Source organism: Columba livia, chromosome 7 (assembly GCF_036013475.1).
Source record: "Columba livia isolate bColLiv1 breed racing homer chromosome 7, bColLiv1.pat.W.v2, whole genome shotgun sequence".
Lineage (NCBI taxonomy): Eukaryota > Metazoa > Chordata > Aves > Columbiformes > Columbidae > Columba > Columba livia.
In genome coordinates, this window is record NC_088608.1 from 11643481 (window position 1) to 11661901 (window position 18421).

Below are 18421 nucleotides of genomic sequence, written 5' to 3' on the forward strand. Positions count from 1 at the left end.
CTTACAGATGATTTTATGGAGGGAACATTGCTAGAGCAGAGCTGAATTGTCGTAGCTGAGACAGGTCCCCCCTTTCTGTTGCAGACCTCCAAGCTGCAAGGATTCCTGGTCTCTCCATCTGCCTCTGTGAACTGGGGAGAGCATTACCTGTGTCACAGAGCCCCCAGGAATGTTGTTTGCAAGGCAGAGGTTCCTCAGATGTGCAGCACGGCTGTGCCGTCGCTCTCTCTATTGCAATCCTGACCTCCTATGGTTTCTGGCATTTGTTTTGCCTTCTGGACTCTTTCCAGCTGCACTTGTTTACTGACCTAAAATTTTCCCTAGTTTGCAAAGTAATGAGAAACAAGATTAATACAAAGAAAACATGTTTTCATTAGAATTTAAGTGTCTTCCACTGATAGCTTTGCTTGATATCTCAGGCTTGGTTCAAAGTCAGGCTTTTTTGGGATCGTTGGCAGCAGGGGCTTGAGCCAAGATCCACAACAAAGCAGTCCTGAGTTTTATTTAGGTGCCTGATTTCCCAGAGATTACAGGAGGAGGTTAGGTCTGTACATACCTTTGTGGAGCTTGGCCTAGAGGCCTAAACAAGGGGGTGGCAGGAAAACCTGTCCTGCTCTAATCCAGTTTGAAAACTGTTCAAATGCAACATAAACCCCCCTTCTCCCTCCAAATCCTATAAAGGTGAGAGGGGAGGAAAGCCCGTGGCGTTTCCCCCATCCCTGCACTGGTGGGTTTGCTACCTGATGTCTGCATGGAGGCAGATGGACTTTGGTGGGGCAAGGAGATATCTTGGTTCATGGCTTATTACCAGAGCCAAGGATTTCTGGATCAGCAAGGGTTTTTGCTGAGAGAGAGGTGTTTTGCATTGTCAATCAATTATTATGCAGTGCAAATAGGGCGTAACCCTGATTTCCCCTTTCCTCCCATCCCTCACAGAGCCTGGCACTCTCCTTCCCCCTGGAGTTAGCTGGATTTTTGTGTATGTGCAGGTGAAACAAGCTCTTCCCAAACTTTCGCCCTGTGAACCTCTCTCTCCCTCTGCAAAAGTCATCAGCTAATCAGCGCTGCGGCCCATCAAACGCTTCATAATTACGTTGTAGGACTGCTGTGTGGGAAGCTATGCACTGACACAATGTTGCATCTCTCAAGATGTAAGAGTGAAGGATAAAAGGGAGAAGCAGGACTTTTAATAGAAACATTAGTCATAGTTAAATTGCAGTGCCGTGTCGCTGAGCTGCTGGCTTCTTTGCATCTCTAAAAATACCCTCTAGTGGCTTGGTTATTCATGCTGTGTGCTGGTAGGGAAAGGAGAGTTGGGTTCTGGAAAAGCTTTGTCAGTCTTCAGCAGAGCCCTGGCCCTGGCATGATGGCGTGGAGGGGAAGGACCCCGCAGGGCCCGGGTGTGTCACTGAGGGTCTCCTGGCCTCAGTCTCTTGCTTGTGCCAGGATGGTGGTGGCAAGTGAAGAGAAAGGGTTTGTTTCAGTGTCCTCTGGACTTCTCATGGTCCTGCTGTAGCACAAGGAGGCCTCACGCGATGCTGAGCAGTGACACCTGCTGCTAAGTGCTCCTGGTTGGTCTCCGCTTTAATCCAGAGTATGTTCCTACCTAGATCATGGTGCAGCACCTAAAGCAAAGTGTGCTGGAGACCTGCAGTCAGAAAGCAATTAGAAGAAAGCTTCTGGCTCTGCTAATAATGAATCACCGGGACAGTCTGTCTGGGGGAGCTCTGTGATCACCCTCTCCAGGGGTTATTTTTAGCCCTGCATGTCTGCGGTGCCGGGTGCCATAGACCAGAAGAGGCCAGCTGGTTTCTCCAGCACCTTCCACCAAGGGTCTGACAGATCACAAGACCGACCTGGACTTTTTAACAGTCTATTTCTGAAATGGCACCAGAAAGTGCTGCAATATGGCTTCATGATCAAAGGGATATGAAGTGTACTTTTTTTTTTCATTTCTGCTTTTTTAAATTTTTGATGCAATAATTTACAGGCCCAAGCTTCTGGCTGTTTCACTTAGAGATAGCTCGTGGTTTGCTTCTTATGACAGGATGAGCAGAGGCCTGCGAGCCATGCTCTTTTGGTTCAGGAGCCATCATCACCATTAGGGAGGACTAAGTAGATCTGGTGAGCCAGCCGGGCCTGCTGCCATGAGGTGCTCACATTCCTGCTCGCCCTTCTTCCGGAGCCGCCATCCCCCATCACCCGTCTCTAACCCCTGTGCAGACTGAAGAATGCGGGTTGTAATCTGTAAAACAAGCAATGATTTTACATTTTTATTGAATCTTTCTCTTTTTTCTTTTTCCACGTCCAGCTTTTCCCACCTCCACTCCAGACTCTTTCTAAGAAGATTGTTCAGTCCAGGACCAATAGTACCTTAGTTGGAGTCTTTGCCATTATCCTGGTTTTTCTGTCTGCCTTTGTCAACATGGTATGTGCATTATTTCCTTTCAGCTGACTAAGTTCTGCATAATTTTCTTATTGGCACTCTACAGCATCCTAACCCTTAGAGCCACTGGGTTTAATGTAATCCTGCCTAAAGATTACAGTACCTGTCATAAGTTCTTTTTTGCCTTTTGGGCACAGAAAAGAAACAGGAGCCTGACAGCTGCATCTCTATAGCACATTATATGCCTGGCACTGATTTCTGCCCCTGTTCTCTCCTGATTCTTTAGATGCTTCTGGTTCAGGTACATAAGCCAAGCCTGGAGCGTACCCCTGTGTACGAGCCAGCACGAGGCTGATGCATCATTTAGCTCCCACAGCACTGAGTGGGTCTTAAGTGTTGTGTGGGCTTTCTGCCGGCATCTGCACGGTGCTGATCCTGCTCCGAGTGCAGTAATCACCCAGCAGTGGCTCTGGAGACTTTGCTTGGAGTTGCACTTTTGGGACCAGGGTGGTCTAACTTCCCATCCAAACACCGCTGTGTATTTCAGACTCAGAGAGAGACAGGATTGTTCTCTAGGACCCTGTGGCTGCTGGTTTCTCACTTGTACAAATGGCTTGAAGGTTGAATGTATTTTAAAGAAACCGCTTGAATATTCTTTACCCTGCATAAGTCTATTTCACTTTTTAAGCTGGGGGTGAGGGAGATGGGAAAGGGAGAGAGATGGTCCTGGGGTCAAAGCCTTGAGCTTGGAGGTAGCTACAAAGATTTCACATGGCCCTGTGCTCCTCTCAGTTATGGCCTCGCTGACTTCCACTGGCACGGAGAGGCTTAAACACCTGAAAATCAGACCGCTACTTGCTCTTGCCTCAGCTTCACTATATGCAAAGTGCAGATTTAGGAACAATTTTATGTTCTGTTGAGGTACTTGAATGGGAGACATTAGCTCATTGACACCCCACCACCTTCCCCCATAGTCACCTGCAAAGATCTGCTGGTGTGGGTTGCTGAGCACCACGCAGAAATTAGAGCTTTATTTTTCTGCATAATGTGTGATTCTTTGCATTCATGAACTGTTCAATGTAAAAATTAGCAAGATGGACAAACGGAGAAGCACTTGGAGATCAGAATGAGCCTCTGCTGCTTCCTCAGCGCAATGTAGCACATCAGCCTTGTCACTGCAGTCCTGCCTGTAGAGGAATGCACAGCAGAGGCTTTAGAGACAGCAGGGGAAAGTTATCAGTTCAGAAATTCCCATCAGCAGAAATAGACCAACACGAGGACCTTATCACAGACAGCAGAATATCTTTGTATGTGTGTATCTGCAGCCCATCTACCTGCAGATGTTCAGACATAAAGTTGTGCGTGAGGTTGAGCATGAAACTAGCTTTCTAGAGTGCACAGCCTAGATTTATTAATTAATATTTTGGGGGAGAGAAAACATAGCCATTTCACATGCAGTAAAATATAAGCTGGCAATTTCATTTTGCACATTGCTTTATTTTCTTGCTACAGCCATTTCTAAGGGGCTTTATAGTTGATGCAAACTATTTGTTTTTCTTGTCCTTGTATATGCGTTTGAGTTTAATACCATCTTTTTCTCCAGTTCATGTGCAGCACTGTGAATCTTGCCAGCTGCATGGCTGCAGAATACAACATCACTCCTGACCGGGTGGACATATGCCTTATCAGCAACCTGACTTCCAACTACAGCCTGGGCACCTTGCAGGGATTCTGTGACAGTCCTTTGCCCAACTGCAACTTTCCAGAGGTATTGCTTGAAAAAAATGTGTGGCAGGGGTTGGTCTGAGAAGGGGCTGCAAAGCCTGTTGGAAAAATCTCGGTGTTTCAGAGCAAAGAAGGTTGTGCCTGACTGACGTTATAGGACTGACACAGGCTACTACGCACAAACTGAAGTGTCTGAAGTTATTATCATGAGTCCACATTAATGTTTAAGTTCCCTTAGGGCTGAATAATCAGTAGGCTTTTATAACTGTTAGATCCTGGCTGCAGCAGGAGAAACAGCCTTTCTCCATGAAGCCATTGATGGCATGCGGAGCTGCAAATCATCTCAAATGACTTTGTGGGTGCTCAGTGTTACTTGAAAATCATTTCACTGAAATCAGTGTCTGGTCATAGATTTAACCCTTCCTTCCATTGTTTTATGTCCAGATGAAAGATTTTGCTTACATCTTTTTTTCCCCTAAGTATAGTAGATTCCGGCATCAAGCAGGTTAGCAGCCCTGGTAGTGGTCTGCTTCAATTTGTAAATGCAAATCCTACCTCTTCACTACAACTTGTTTGAAAAAAATGCTTCTAATGGAAAAAAAAAAAAAAGTTTTGCACACTGGTAGAATACTTTGCCAAAAATACCATCTTTTTGCAGAGTTATTCAAGACCTTTCTGTGAGTTTATAGGTCACAGGCACTACATGTGTTGTCTACTGGAATTGAAAAGGAAAATTAATCTGTCTAGGATGGGGGCAGAATTTATGTCAAGGTCATCTGGGTTTACAGGGACCTGACAGATTTATGGCTGTTCTGTTACTATCCGGATGTCCAAGGTGCTGTTGAAAGCCCTGATATCCCACTAAACCTATTTCCATTTAACCTAACAAGAATATGGTCCTTACGTGATTCTGTGACTTTGAACCCTTCAAAGGTTCTTAGTATGTCCTCAGAAAGACCCAGGAGGAAAATCTGAACTAGAAATAGTCTGTGCCCATCATGAGGTTGTCAGGAGTGCTGGTTCAGTACAGAGAAGGATTTTGAGTGATGAGGAACAACCATTTTGCATGTTGAGAAGGCTGTGGCACCTTGAGCCAGGCCCTGTGGCTAGCTAGTGAGGAGTCCCTCCCCTGCACTCCGCAGGGCAGATGTTGGACTTGGTACAGGCTCCGTCTGTCGCTCCCAGTGAGCTCTCAGGAGATGATGGGATCCTACCCCTCAGCCACAGGGAACGTCCACTCATTTTCTAGAAACTGAAGAGTGAAGTTACAAACTGTACAAGTTATTTTCTCAAATTTGATATATCAGCGATGAACTATTAATAAATGAGCTCAGAACATGGCCATATTTCTACTGCAAGTAGGGCTTGCTTTTAACTGAAAGGATGGGTTGCCTCAGGCATCTGATAGAGTGGTTTTGCTACAAATAGGCCTGTCCAGAGAGAGTGGAAGTTTAAAGCTTCACAGATTTGATAGCAGGAAGGTGGTGAGCTGAATAACATGCCTGTCTTTGTTGCGCATCCATGCTAGCTTTCCCAGGAACCGTAAACGGTACTTGCAGTCTGCAATCACATCTGAAAGCCCGGCCATGCTGAACATTCAACTCTAAGGCTGGCAGAAGTTGGCGCTGGTGGCCCTGGTGAAGCAAGGTCATGGAGGCTGCCCCACCACCAGCTGTGGCAGAGGGCTCCGCTGCCACACATGCACACATTTCTGCAACTGCTGGCAGAAAAAAATGATCATGGTGTTGGGCATTGGTAGAAGAAGTTTGTCCAGCCCACATCTTGCCGATGGATTCAGCGTGTCCCATCAGCAGGGGCGATACTTTCCAATTGGCATCAAGTGGGTGTCTGTCCTGGTGGTGTGAATTGCTACTGCCCTTGGTCCTGTGTAACGTGCAGATGTGCAAATTCGAGACCAGGATTTGACCTGAAAGCACAAAGTATTCCAGCATAACAGGATGATGCTTTCTGCTAATTCAGTAACCATGTCCAGGGCAAACCTACATCACAACCTGGGATATACAGCTGTGAGCCATATGCATCTTGAGTGTAAAGCAAATAATGCCTGATAAAGAATGCTTTTCCCTCCATCAGTTTAACTCTTTAATCTCCTGTAGCATGGGAAGATCACACAGGCAGCCCCAGGTTTATATGTTCAGTCAGCCCAACTACATAACTCCCAATCCCTTTCTATCCCTCTGTTTAGTTTCCTTTGTTTTCAGTTTTGATTTACCCAGCTGACATTCATCTCTCTTCTGTTTTTTATCCCCTTTTTGTCTTTATACAGTACTTTACCTACAGTGTCTTATTGAGTCTCCTGGCCTGCTCTGTGTTCCTTCAGATCAGCTGTATTGGAAAACTGATCCTTATGTTAATCATTGAATTTATATATGTTCTCATTGTGGAAGTGCCAGGGGTCAACCTTTTTGACAATGCAGATCTCCTGGTTACAGCTAACACCTAGTAAGTGCCTTTCACTTCTGAAATCTTCACCTAATCTCTTTCACCCAATGATTTCAGTGTGGCGTTAGGTGGACGGGAGCACCGAGGCTTGTGATACAAGCAAGGGATGTGCATGACAGCAGAGAGGGCATGGCTGTGGCTTAAAGGCTTTGTCAGTGCTGCTCTCCACCTCTGAAGAGAAGTAGAGCACAGGTCTCTTTAAGATCTTCTTAATCTGGAACTTGACTAATGAACTATCTGTTAATAACAAAATATAACTGGAATCGGAGTGGATCTGTATTTCTTTTTCTTCCAGAAACGGGGAGCTGCAGTTAGTCATTCTCACTTCTTCTGGTGTTACACTCCCAATATAGATATGTCTTTTCTCAAAAAAGAAAAAAATAACATCTACGACAAACTTGAGCTGGCTCAGGGATGTGATAACAAACCACCGAGATGTTCAGACATCTGGTATATCACGCCCAGGTTGGGATGGTGGAACGGTGGTGTTTGAAGTTTGGCTAGTGATCTCCTGACAGTGGCTGTTGGACACGTGTCCACATTTGAAAAGCCAGTGTAACAGCTGGTCTCAGCGCAGTTCCCAGCAGAGGGGCCTGGGCTAAGTGGGAACAGACAGTTCCCCTTTTACTTATAAAAGGTAGTTTGTCATTACCAGGTCACACATTAATCATGGTGGCAACCTCCTTCCATTGGCATGGTTACCGCTCTCCTGAAGGTCATGCCAGGAGGGAAATTTGGCACAATTTGGCACATCTGCAAACCCACCCTCCTCCACAGGTTTCATTTCTCACTGGGAGTTGTGGTGGTGTGTTAACTACTTGTTTTGATGATTTCCCTTTGTTGGCAACAATTGTATGTGAAGGTGAGTCAATAAAATCATGGTGTTGTCTGAAGGTGAACATGATGCTAGGATGTGTAATAAGGAAAGTTGCTTGTAAGACATGAGAAGTAGACTTTTGCTTTACCCAGGAGTGGGAAGGCCTAACCTGGAATATGTTTTCCAGTTGGGGGCAAGAAGGTGGTTCATGGTAATGGAGAGTCCAGAACAGTAAAGAACAATCAGCTGTGGTGGACAGGAGGGTGGCTGAGAAGATTCCCACCGTCCTTGCCAGTGCTGTCTTGTACATTATGAAACAGCTTGTGTAGTTGCTTTAAGCCGAATGCACCTGGTTACTTATGTCCTTCACATAAATATTCCATGATTTTAGCATTCTTGTGTGCCTGGCAATAATTAATGTAGGTACGGCTTTTACTGCCATTGGCAGTAATAACTTAAATTATTTTGTTAGCTCAAGCAAATGAAATAATGTAGGAAAGCCCATGGAGCTTGCAGGGAGGGTATGGGGAGAATGAGTTTTCCCTCCTTTTTTTGCAGATGTTTTGTATTCCAACAGCAGAAACTATTTAGCATTTTCTAACACAATTAGAGAAATGAAAGCATTTTATATCCCAAATATAATTTCATTCTTGTAAGTCAAGTACTAAGCAAAATTACAGCACTTAAAAGTATAATTTACATCACTTCACAATCAAAATGTCAGTAATAAAGTGGAGAAGGTTAGCATTTTTTCCCAGAAATAGCTTTCTGTGATGCTATATTATCTCTCACTAGATGGTATTTGTTTTGTCCAAAGAGCTCCGTGGACAGCTATTTGTTGTCCCAGTGTCTGGCAGTCCATTTGTGTGTTGTGGGAACTGGGAGCTCAGCATGTAGCACATAGTTCAGAGATGTACCTTATTGTCCAGCTGATACTAAAAGAAAAACCATCACGACCTCATACTACTTTAATTGGGTGCCTGTTGTAGCCACATAATTACTGTCTGCTCTGCAGCCATTATGGTACTCTGACTAATTAGAAGTGATGCAGATGTCACTTCACACTTCTGTGTACAAACCAACCCAGCATGCAAGCAACCGAAAGGCGGATTATAGCACGCTGGGAGTCGCTAGACTCGACTGCAGCAACACACCAGCGTGGGGATACACGAAGTATAACTGGATGGATAGAGCTACTATTGTATTACCTTTACCCTATGCAGAAAATAAAACTCATGTGTTGGTTTTAAAGATGTGATGGACCAATGTGATCTCGCAAGCTGAGTTCTTGCAGAGTGGAGCCCCAAGAGGCTTTGTCCAGTGATTTGTTCATCAAGCCCATCATTTCTGTTGGTTTGTGATTTAGAAGGCCATCTGACCTTGGCATCGTGGCTGCGAGAAGAGAGATGCTCCTGTCCTGTGGGAGCTGTCCCCAACATGAACCACCTTTTCTGCTAGAAATGTGCACTTAACTTGACCAGGAGTGTATTTAGCAAGCTTGTCTCTGTGTTACCTTCCAGTAATTAAAGAGCCATCTGCTACTGGAAATGTCTGTCCCATGGGGGAGCAACCTACCAATGCAACAGCATTACTGCTTGCATTGGGCATTTTCACTTATCCAACGCGTTACTGTAAAAACTGGGTTTCCTGCATTTCATAGTCTCTGCTGAGGATTTCAGAGCAAGTGTAAACCCGCATTGAGATGCAGCCCCAGCACAGAGGATCAGATCTGCCATGCTCCCATCATAAACAGAGCGATAATGGGCGGCAGTCAGTCGTGCCTGGCCAGGGGGTCATTTAGCGGGGTAGGGAAATTCACACTGTATGTGGGAGACATCTCCAGCTCTGACTAGATCCAGCCTTTGGTGTGGGAGCTGCTGTCACCAGGGCTCCCAAACTGGATCTGGGTACAAGAACTCATGTTCAGTGCTGGAGCTGGCCAAGAGGCCTCACAGTAGATTGTGTGCTAGACAACAGTAGGTTGCAAAATCCAGAGGAAATTCCATGCTCAGAGCTGCAGAAAATATCCTGAAACAAACAAGCTTAGAGAGTCACTATGCTTTTATTATTTAATTTTATGCCCAGCTAGGCACCCTTGGCTATTTTGATTTTGATGATTTGTACCTCTGATTCTGTAGCAAGAGTTTTCCCCTCAGCCCCAGAAAACTGTGACCTGAAGCTCTCAGCACAGCTGTGAGATCCTCAGGATACAGATGTATCATGTTAGTAGCCTGCAGAGCTGTAATTGCATCAATGACACTATAGTTATTTTACCACTGATCTCTTTCTTTCCATTTAAATAGTGTTTTAAAAGATCCACGTACGTGGTTCTCAGTCACCTAATATTCCACCCACAAGTGAGAAGAAATCCAGCAGCATTAAGCAATCAGTCAGGAAACCTACCAGAAAGCTCCTTTCCACCCTTGCACTGTACAGAAAGCACACCCCTGCATCTTCTCCAGCAGCTCTGCTTCGGACGAGTACTTTGCAGTGTTGTGAACAGTAAAAGCAATCGGCACAAGGGTTTTCTTCAGTGTGCTCATGTGCAGCACCCATAGCTGAGCACAGCACGGGCCATGAACAGCCTGCAAGGGAGTAGTGCTGGAGATAGAGGAATTAAACACAGGTTGGTGTTACAATAAATAGGAAAGAGAGGAGCTATCCCTCACAAGATATTAGCCCAAAGCTGCCTTCTTTAGATCAAATTTTCCAGTCTGACCTAAAGAAGAAGTGATGGATGCACAAGCATTTGCTAAGCATCCCACACTGACATTAAAATCCTTAATGATTCTCTGACTCTTAATGCTTCTTAGATATTTTAACCACATTAACCATGTTGCACCATCACTCTAGATCTTTGAGTGTAGCTCTGTGGACCTTTTTTCTGCCTGCCTTTGCTTCCCCCTGCCAATCTGTTTGTAATTTTGTGCTTTAAAAGGACCACAGCCCCACACAGTGTTAGAGGAGCCACATTGCAGAGGTGCTGGTGAATAATGTACAGAGGAGTGCTGGAGGGAGCGAAACACGCTACTAACCTTGTGTTTGTGTTTTTTTTTCAGCATGTCTGCAAATGCGACGTTACCATGGTGAGTCACCTTGGCATGAAATATTTGTATGGGTTTTGCTGGTAGGCATTTTCTGTTCACGAGGTGCAGTGTCAGCACATCAATAGCAGTGCCTGCTATTTGACTATACATTGCTGTGAGCTGGTGCAACACAGTGCAAATGCCCCAAGCAGCCCAAGTGTTGCCATTTTGTATGTAAAGCTACTCTCAGACCATCCTCTTCCTTGTAGGACTTACGTCCACTTGCTTTGTAGAGCATCTCATTGAGCTCACTTGTCAGAGGTTTTATCAAAATATTTTCATACTGTATAATTCTGTAATTCAGATTTATGCTTCTATTTGCTTGCGTGTCAGAAGGGATGGGGACGTGTCTTAGTGCTCTTTTCAGCATATAGAATATTTCCAAAACAAAGGCCATTAAGAAGTGACTAATTAGAGAAGCAGTAAGTGTCGAACAGTTCCAGACTGAGAGGCTGGGGAAGCCAGTGCAGGAGACACAGTGAATACAATCTGAAGAGCTGTCAGCATTTTGGTTTTGACAAGCATAGCAGTGGCTGAGCACTCTGTAAAAATGGCTTTTATATTGATTTTAACCCTTTTTAAGAAGTTGGCTTAAATTTCCAATTTCAAAGTCCTGCTTTAGAAGCCAGCACTTATGACCCAAAGTCCTCAGCTTTTTGCAGATATTGTTTGTCCCTTCACCAACACATTCTTGGGGGCCAGGAAAAAAAGCCTTTTCTTTAGAAGTTTGGTAGCCTTAAGGTGAGAACTGGGGAGTCTGGCCAAGCTGCGTTCCTCCATGCTGAGACTAACGGGGAAATTCTGCTCTTTCCTTGGCCCGCAGCTCTCCAGCGATGACAAGAGTCGCGCTGAAGATTGTGACCCCTGTCATCATCACCGTCTTTGTCCTGGCGCTGTACTTGCATGCCCAGCAAGTGGAATCCACTGCAAGGCTTGATTTCCTCTGGAAACTCCAGGTTAGTGGGGATTTGCTGTGTTGGAGGAATGCACAGTCACCAGTGTTAAAAGTATGAAGCTGTTCGCTATCAAGTTGAGGAATGTTATAAAGTGCCTTTGAATTTAATCTGGATCTGGCATATAACTGAGCATACTAGTAATGCTCCATTTTGCATACTCAGTGCTCCTCAGCCTGGTTATTTACTTTACCCCTTTGTTTCCTTGTAAATGGTCCTTGGATGGTCCCCACAATAAAGGGTTATAGATTTGAAGATCCAGGTTAATGAGTTTGGACAACTGAGTTTGTCACTGTTGCAAGAACCTGTAATATAACATGGACTGTAAATATAAGAAGCTCATATTCACTGCTGAATTGATTCCCAGAGTTCAGGGAGCTTTAGTTTGCTGTGTTCAGGTGTGTGAAAGGTTCACATTTGCATTTTCATTCGCTTTCTTGTTAAGCAGTGGGAACTGGCTTGACATCCAACCTTCATTCACCCCTAGGCAGCAGTACTGCAGAGCCAGCACACTGCAGATAATGCCACGCTTTGCTCCTGTCCCTGGATTCAGCGTTAATGTTTTCACTGCTTGTGCCCACGGGCGATGTTGGGGCATTGTGTGTGATTCTCAAGCAAGCAGGACTGAAGGTTTTTTATAGATTTTTTTGCCTTCTGGATGACAGGACATTCTAATAACAGGTCACAGTGGTTTGAGTAGGAAGCACTGAGGAAGCACTGATTAATTAAAGCTCTGTGAGAAGCAGATAAAACATTGTTATCCTCATTTATAAATGGTAAAAAAATGGAAGGGGTGAGCCAGCTTGCCTGTTCTAGGTCTGGTCTCAGCTGGCCAGAGGATTTGTTTCCCCAGGCAGAGCCAAGTGTTGTTCTTGTTCTGCCTGGACATACCACTTTCTAAAGGGTCTTTCTCTGTTTAACTTTTTACGGTTTCAAACGTCCTATTTCAGAAGCCAGCAAAGTCATAAGTGTTTTGCAAGTATTGCTTGTGCCTTTACCACCATGTGCTCAAGGGATGGGGGGGGGGTTATCCCTTCGCCCCTCACATCACTGTCTCTCCCTCCTAAACCAGGCCACTGAAGAGAAAGAAGAAATGGAGGAGCTGCAGGCCTATAACAGACGCCTCCTCCACAACATTTTACCAAAGGACGTGGCAGCCCATTTCTTGGCTCAGGAGCGGCGAAATGATGAACTCTACTACCAGTCCTGTGAGTGCGTGGCTGTCATGTTCGCCTCCATAAGCAACTTCTCAGAGTTTTACGTGGAGCTGGAGGCCAACAACGAAGGGGTGGAGTGTCTGAGACTGCTCAACGAGATCATTGCTGATTTTGATGAAGTAAGTCGCAGAAAATCTGGGTGGGCAGAGTGAACTGAATCAATGAGTTTATTTGGGCTTTGCTGAACTTCTGAAGGAAGGCGGCTCTTGAATCCTTGCGCCACGGTTCATTTCTCCTTGCTCTAGAAGTCTTGAATATTTTTTTTTCTCACATTAAAAACCCCTTTTATTCCCTTGTCACTCCTCCAAATAACCAATCCCCTTTCTCCCTGTGTATGTGTCAAGGTTCATTTGCATCTTTTGCTCTCTTGTGAAACAGATAATAAGTGAAGACCAATTTCGGCAGCTGGAGAAGATCAAGACCATTGGCAGCACGTATATGGCTGCGTCAGGCCTCAATGATTCCACTTACGACAAGGAAGGGAAGACACATATCAAAGCTCTGGCTGATTTTGCCATGAGGTTAATGGACCAAATGAAACACATTAATGAACATTCATTCAACAACTTCCAGATGAAGATAGGTAATGTCTCTGTGTGTACAGGATTGGTCTCTCTGACCTGGGGGTTTTATGGAGAGTAAAACCATAGGTGTTTCCTTTGCTGTGCAGTCATGTTAATTGTCTGTTAATTTGGTGACAACAAAAATAACCTCTTTGGCCTCTCTGAAACATCAGGGCAGCTTTGTTAGGGCCGCAGCATGATTACTGAAGCTCCCTGGAGAATTAGGAGCAGTTGGGCAACCAGCCTTGGCACAGAGAAGCTCCTATCACAGCACAGTCTCACGTGGTGCTTGAGCCTGGGCTCTTGTTGCCTGTGATGTGTTTCCTGCTCACACTGCCTGGGGTCCCAGGCTCTGTCATTCTTGTATATTAAATTGTCTTTCAAGCCAGGGACTAAAATGAGGCAGAAAACTAGAAGGAGAAAAAATATGAAATGTCAAGTGTGGTGTTTGTTCTGGACGGGCATCGGGCTGCTGCCTTGCCGCAGCCTGACAGGGCAGCAGCGGTGTGCTGACTGCCAAGTGAACAGCTTGCTTGGCAGCCAGATGGCAAATAACCTTACCCTGTTCTCTGGTACTGGGAGGTAGCTCTGGATTGAGCCAATCCAGCCTATGCTGCTAGTCAGTCACAATGAATCAAAGAAGCCAACTTTTCTTTAAAACTTTCTTCCCCCATCGTTTGGCCGTAGCTTTACATGGCAGGGTGAAGCACAGCTAGAACCAATGAACCTTAGGATGGTTTTTATTGTCTGAAAAATAACTTGCCTCAAGCTTCATGTGCTTCATACATGATGGATCTGAGCACTGTGGGATTTCTCCTCTCCTTCCAGGCCTCAATATCGGTCCCGTTGTAGCTGGGGTGATAGGAGCACGCAAACCCCAGTATGACATATGGGGCAACACGGTGAATGTAGCCAGCCGGATGGACAGCACAGGGGTGCCCGACCGCATTCAGGTAAGGAATTCACTGGAAAACTTACGCTGCCAGCCCTGTGCCACTTACAGGTTTTGAAACTTAAATAGAATTGCAATTTTGATTTAATTTTATTCCTTGATGCCATACATTTAGTTATGGAGTTCTGAAAGAAAAGCCAAATGGGGATTGATACTGGTAGCATCAAGTTTTGCCTTTTGATTTTGACCACTTCTGCAACCGTAGCTCAAAAACTTGCAGTTTGGTTCTAGGTGGAATTGTTGGGCTGAGTTTCCAGCCCGGGGTGCCCCGCTGGGCTGTGAGCGCTGTGATGCTCGCTCGCTCATTCTGCCGGCTGCGCTGTTCGGCTCTCTGCAACTGTAGGCTTTTTTATTTTCCAAGGACTCAATTCAGATACGTATTGCTGTAATTCACTTCCCCGTTCACAATGCCATACACGTTGTGATGCCAGCAAGGACCCAGGCATCAGCAGGATGGGATTGTATAACTAAAGGACAGTTAAAGGTTTAATGGAAACTGTCTTGTAATCAAACATCTTCTTGGCCTTCAGCCAGTGACCTTTCCAGTGATTTGATTCCCCTGTCCTGCTTTGCTGAGCCATTGTCCACAGTAGCAGACTGTTGTTCCTTCGGAAAGTACTAAAGGGATGTAAAAATAGCGTAACTATGTGAAATCCAAGAGGGGAAGCCGTGCTGTTTCTTTCCAATTAAGCTGTCAGTCACTGGATCAATATTTATCAAACACCCTTTAAACTTTCCTACAAGACAACCTGTGAACAATTTTTATTCTAGTTAAGCAACTCAGCAATGTTACAGCAATAGGAAGCCAGAAGTGACAATATTTAAAGCCATCTGAAAAAGGGAGAAAAAATATACGAAGTAAATGAATACCTCAGGAAACCTGGTCTTTAAACGTCTGTTATTCTGCAGTACAAATGATTATTTTTTTTTAATGATGGCATCTGTCCAGAGAATTTGGATGCTAGCTAGGTTATTCCATTTATTTGGTCTTTTTCATTGCCAGCTACCTTCTACTCCATAAAAACAAAGCCCTGAATAACTGCGTTAAATTACAGATCCACGGTGTGATTTTTCTAGCCTTTGCAAGGACTTCTAAATTATTTTAACCAGTTTCCCAACCACCATGCCGGTGATATAATGAAGGCATCTGAGTATCTTGAACTGCCAGGTGCAGGTTTTTAAATGTGACTACTTTCTTTTTTTCTCCTGTGAGCACCTTGAAAAATGTGGTTCACCCCCAATTGTGTACCGCGTGTGACTTCTGTATTCTCAGTTTCTAAAGACTGTGTGTGTTCTGCAACTAGTGCCCAGCTTTTAGTGATCAATATGCGAATGATGACGTAGAATGATGACTTGATCCTGCTTTAGTTTTGTCTGTGGATTACTCCAAATGTGAATGAAAAGACGGTGTGGAGGCATGACAAGCATATGCTTACTCTAGTTTAATCCTGCAGGTAACCACAGACATGTACCAGGTTTTAGCAGCCAACAACTATAAGCTGGAATATCGAGGCATCATTAAGGTCAAAGGCAAAGGAGAAATGACCACCTACTTTCTAAATGAAGGGCCCCCGATCAGTTAGCACCAACCGCAGCGTCACTCAGAGATGGAGTTTGCGTTACACGATTGTGAATCTGGGAAGAATCACATTTTGGCGGTGAAGCTGAACATGCAGCACAGCTGAAACTTCACAGCGTGACTCTAGAGCTGGTATCAGCAAACTCTTTGGCCAACCATCATGAAAGGCAATCGAAAGAATCCACCTCGGAGTTGTTCCTGGCTGAGTGCTAAATCGACCAAAGATGTGTACTACAGAGTCCACAGAAAAGACATGAATTTGGGATTTATAAAAAAAGGCTGCTACCACAGGATGATATAAGAAGCTATTTAAGTATTTATTGACGCAACACAACATTTACTTGGTTGAAGGAATGTATGATTCACTACAAAGCATCATTTTGGAATGGATTTGCACTCCCATAATGTTTCCATCCCATACTGCCAGCTATTTGAAGTGTGCCACTGTGTTTTTATTAGCTTTTTTGAATGGGCTTTCAAACTTGACACCCACTGTTGCAGCACACGAAAAGGCCTTTTCTGAGGGTATTGATAACGTTTCAGCGTGAAAGGACATTCTAGGCCTGGCCCCCTCTTTTCCCTTCTTCTGCGTGGCTGAATGACTGCTGTGCTGAGTGGGGCTGCCACATCTGCTGACGGGGAAGATCAGCTGAAAGGAAGATGGCTCTACAACCCTATTTATTAAGAAGTCTTCTGTGCTCTCCTTTGGTATATATCAGTTTACATAGGAAAGACTCGATGTAAACAAGAGACACTTTGTGGGGGGAACTCCCCTGAAATTTGTCGTGTTTTGGTTTATTTTTTACTTTGTAATATTGAAAACATGGAGATCTAACAGATATACCAAATTCTATATTTTGTAAATTATATATAAATGAGGTGGCAGGCTGTCCACACCAAGGTGTGGTGGGAGTTGTAAATAACCTGTAGACTTCTGTGTAATTTTTTTTGTGCATAATACTCTGAACACAGACTTGGCAGTTTTCAGATTATCATTATACAATCAACCGACAACAAACAGGTGAGTTTCCAGGCTGAATCAGATGCATTTAAAAATGAAAATCCAGAAAACCTCCAACCCCAAAGAAGAGGAAAAAACAAACCGCGGTAGTCCCGCGGTTGCTCCATGCAGCATTCAAGCAGAGGGTGGCGGCTTAACAAATGGAAACGGGACCTTTGAGGTTTAGCTACTGAGACGGTATCAGTTGAACATGTTAGAATGTGCTTTAAGCAAATCTAACTGTAAGAGGAGCTCTTATAAGAAGAGGGGAAAAAAAACAAACTCATTTGAACTTTTCTCTGAAACAATGATTTTTCATAGATGGTGTTAATAGAATCCTGCTGGTATGAGAGGTGTCTGATACTGCACTGCCATTTGACATTACAAGGAACCATGTACTGCAGCATCAAGTTGACTTGCCTGTAGTTGGCACTTACATAAACTGTCTCAGATTTTCAATTTTCAGGAATTAGCTGATCTTCAAAAAAAAAAAACTTACTTATGATGGCAAATGTGGATCTTAGGTGGTCGACCGTAAACTTCAGTGCCATTGACGTTGTGTTCGACATCTTTATCACTAGTGGGGGGTTTATGAATGGTTCACTGTTATCATTTATGTACCTTTTTTAACTATTAAAGAAAAATCCCTCAATATTTTATTAAAGAAAAATAGAATTTTAAAAAAAGCTATATTTTTTATATTCTATGAGGGAAGAGTTTTGATATTGAATTTGGCTAGCACTAAAAATGACTCCACTCTTGACATTTAATAAAGTTCTTTTCACTCTTCTCAGGGCAGAATTATTGTAGTATTAACAGCTTAATGATTGCACTATGGCGGTGGTGAGTTATTTTTTCCTGCTCAACAACGAGAATAAGTGATAATCCATGGGCCTGTCTTAATTAATTTGCCTTATTGCTAAGCATAACCCAAGCATTAAGCCATTTAAACGTGAGCTTAAATGGCATCGCCCCTTTCCTTCCTCCTTCCACTAGGAAACATCTCTGAAAAGTATAGTATATTGACTTCTGTAAAACTGCCAAGTCTGCCCTTGTACTATACTTTTGCTCCTCTACATCTTTCCTGATTTGCAAAGTATTTAAGTTGCATCACACTGTTGCACCTTTCTCCCCCTCCTCCACCTTCCATCCATTTTACCCCTTCACCAAGTTTCATTACCTCCATGCCATCCACTCGGTTTTTTGGGTTTGCTTTCTGCTTTATGAAAGTCTGCAGTCTTCTTAACTTTTGATTCATCTTATGAAGTTGTGTTGTTAATGAAATTTCAAGTCCCCAGTATCTCTAGCTGTGATTGTTGACAGTGTGTCATGATCATTTCAAGGGGTATTCACACACTCTACTCTGGATCTTGCAAAAATGGATACAGTTATGATTTCCCATGGAAATTGAAATCTATTTAAGTAATTTAACTATATTAAACACTGTTTCACTGGTAAAGTGTGTCTGTTTTATTTTAGCTGCATCTGGCTACTGAAGAGATCAGGCGTAAGTCGTGTAGGAGATACTGAGTTTGCACATAGAAACATCTAAGTCTCGGCTAGAGCTGGGTGGATGGATGGGTGCCCACTGGGACCAGCCTGGCACTACCCAATCCCCAGTTACGGATCCTCGAGGCCTCGTTTGCACAGTGACATCCTCTGGGTCCCTCTTCTCCATCC

The 18421-nt window shown here is 44.2% G+C and overlaps 1 protein-coding gene across 3 annotated transcripts in view; it reads left to right on the forward strand.

The window, feature by feature from the left end:
• The window catches only part of ADCY5 (adenylate cyclase 5), a 209893-nt gene extending 191693 nt beyond the window's left edge, over positions 1-18200 (forward strand). For all 3 annotated transcript variants that reach the window (XM_021300981.2, XM_005512322.4, XM_021300982.2), the window contains 9 exons: positions 2312-2428; positions 3990-4154; positions 6399-6574; positions 10451-10477; positions 11301-11433; positions 12503-12766; positions 13026-13230; positions 14039-14163; positions 15617-18200. In XM_021300981.2, the coding sequence (XP_021156656.2) occupies positions 2312-2428; positions 3990-4154; positions 6399-6574; positions 10451-10477; positions 11301-11433; positions 12503-12766; positions 13026-13230; positions 14039-14163; positions 15617-15745 (1341 nt within the window). In that variant the 3' untranslated portion in view covers positions 15746-18200. The remainder of the gene's footprint in view (positions 1-2311; positions 2429-3989; positions 4155-6398; positions 6575-10450; positions 10478-11300; positions 11434-12502; positions 12767-13025; positions 13231-14038; positions 14164-15616) is intronic.
• The last annotated feature ends 221 nt before the right edge of the window (positions 18201-18421 follow it).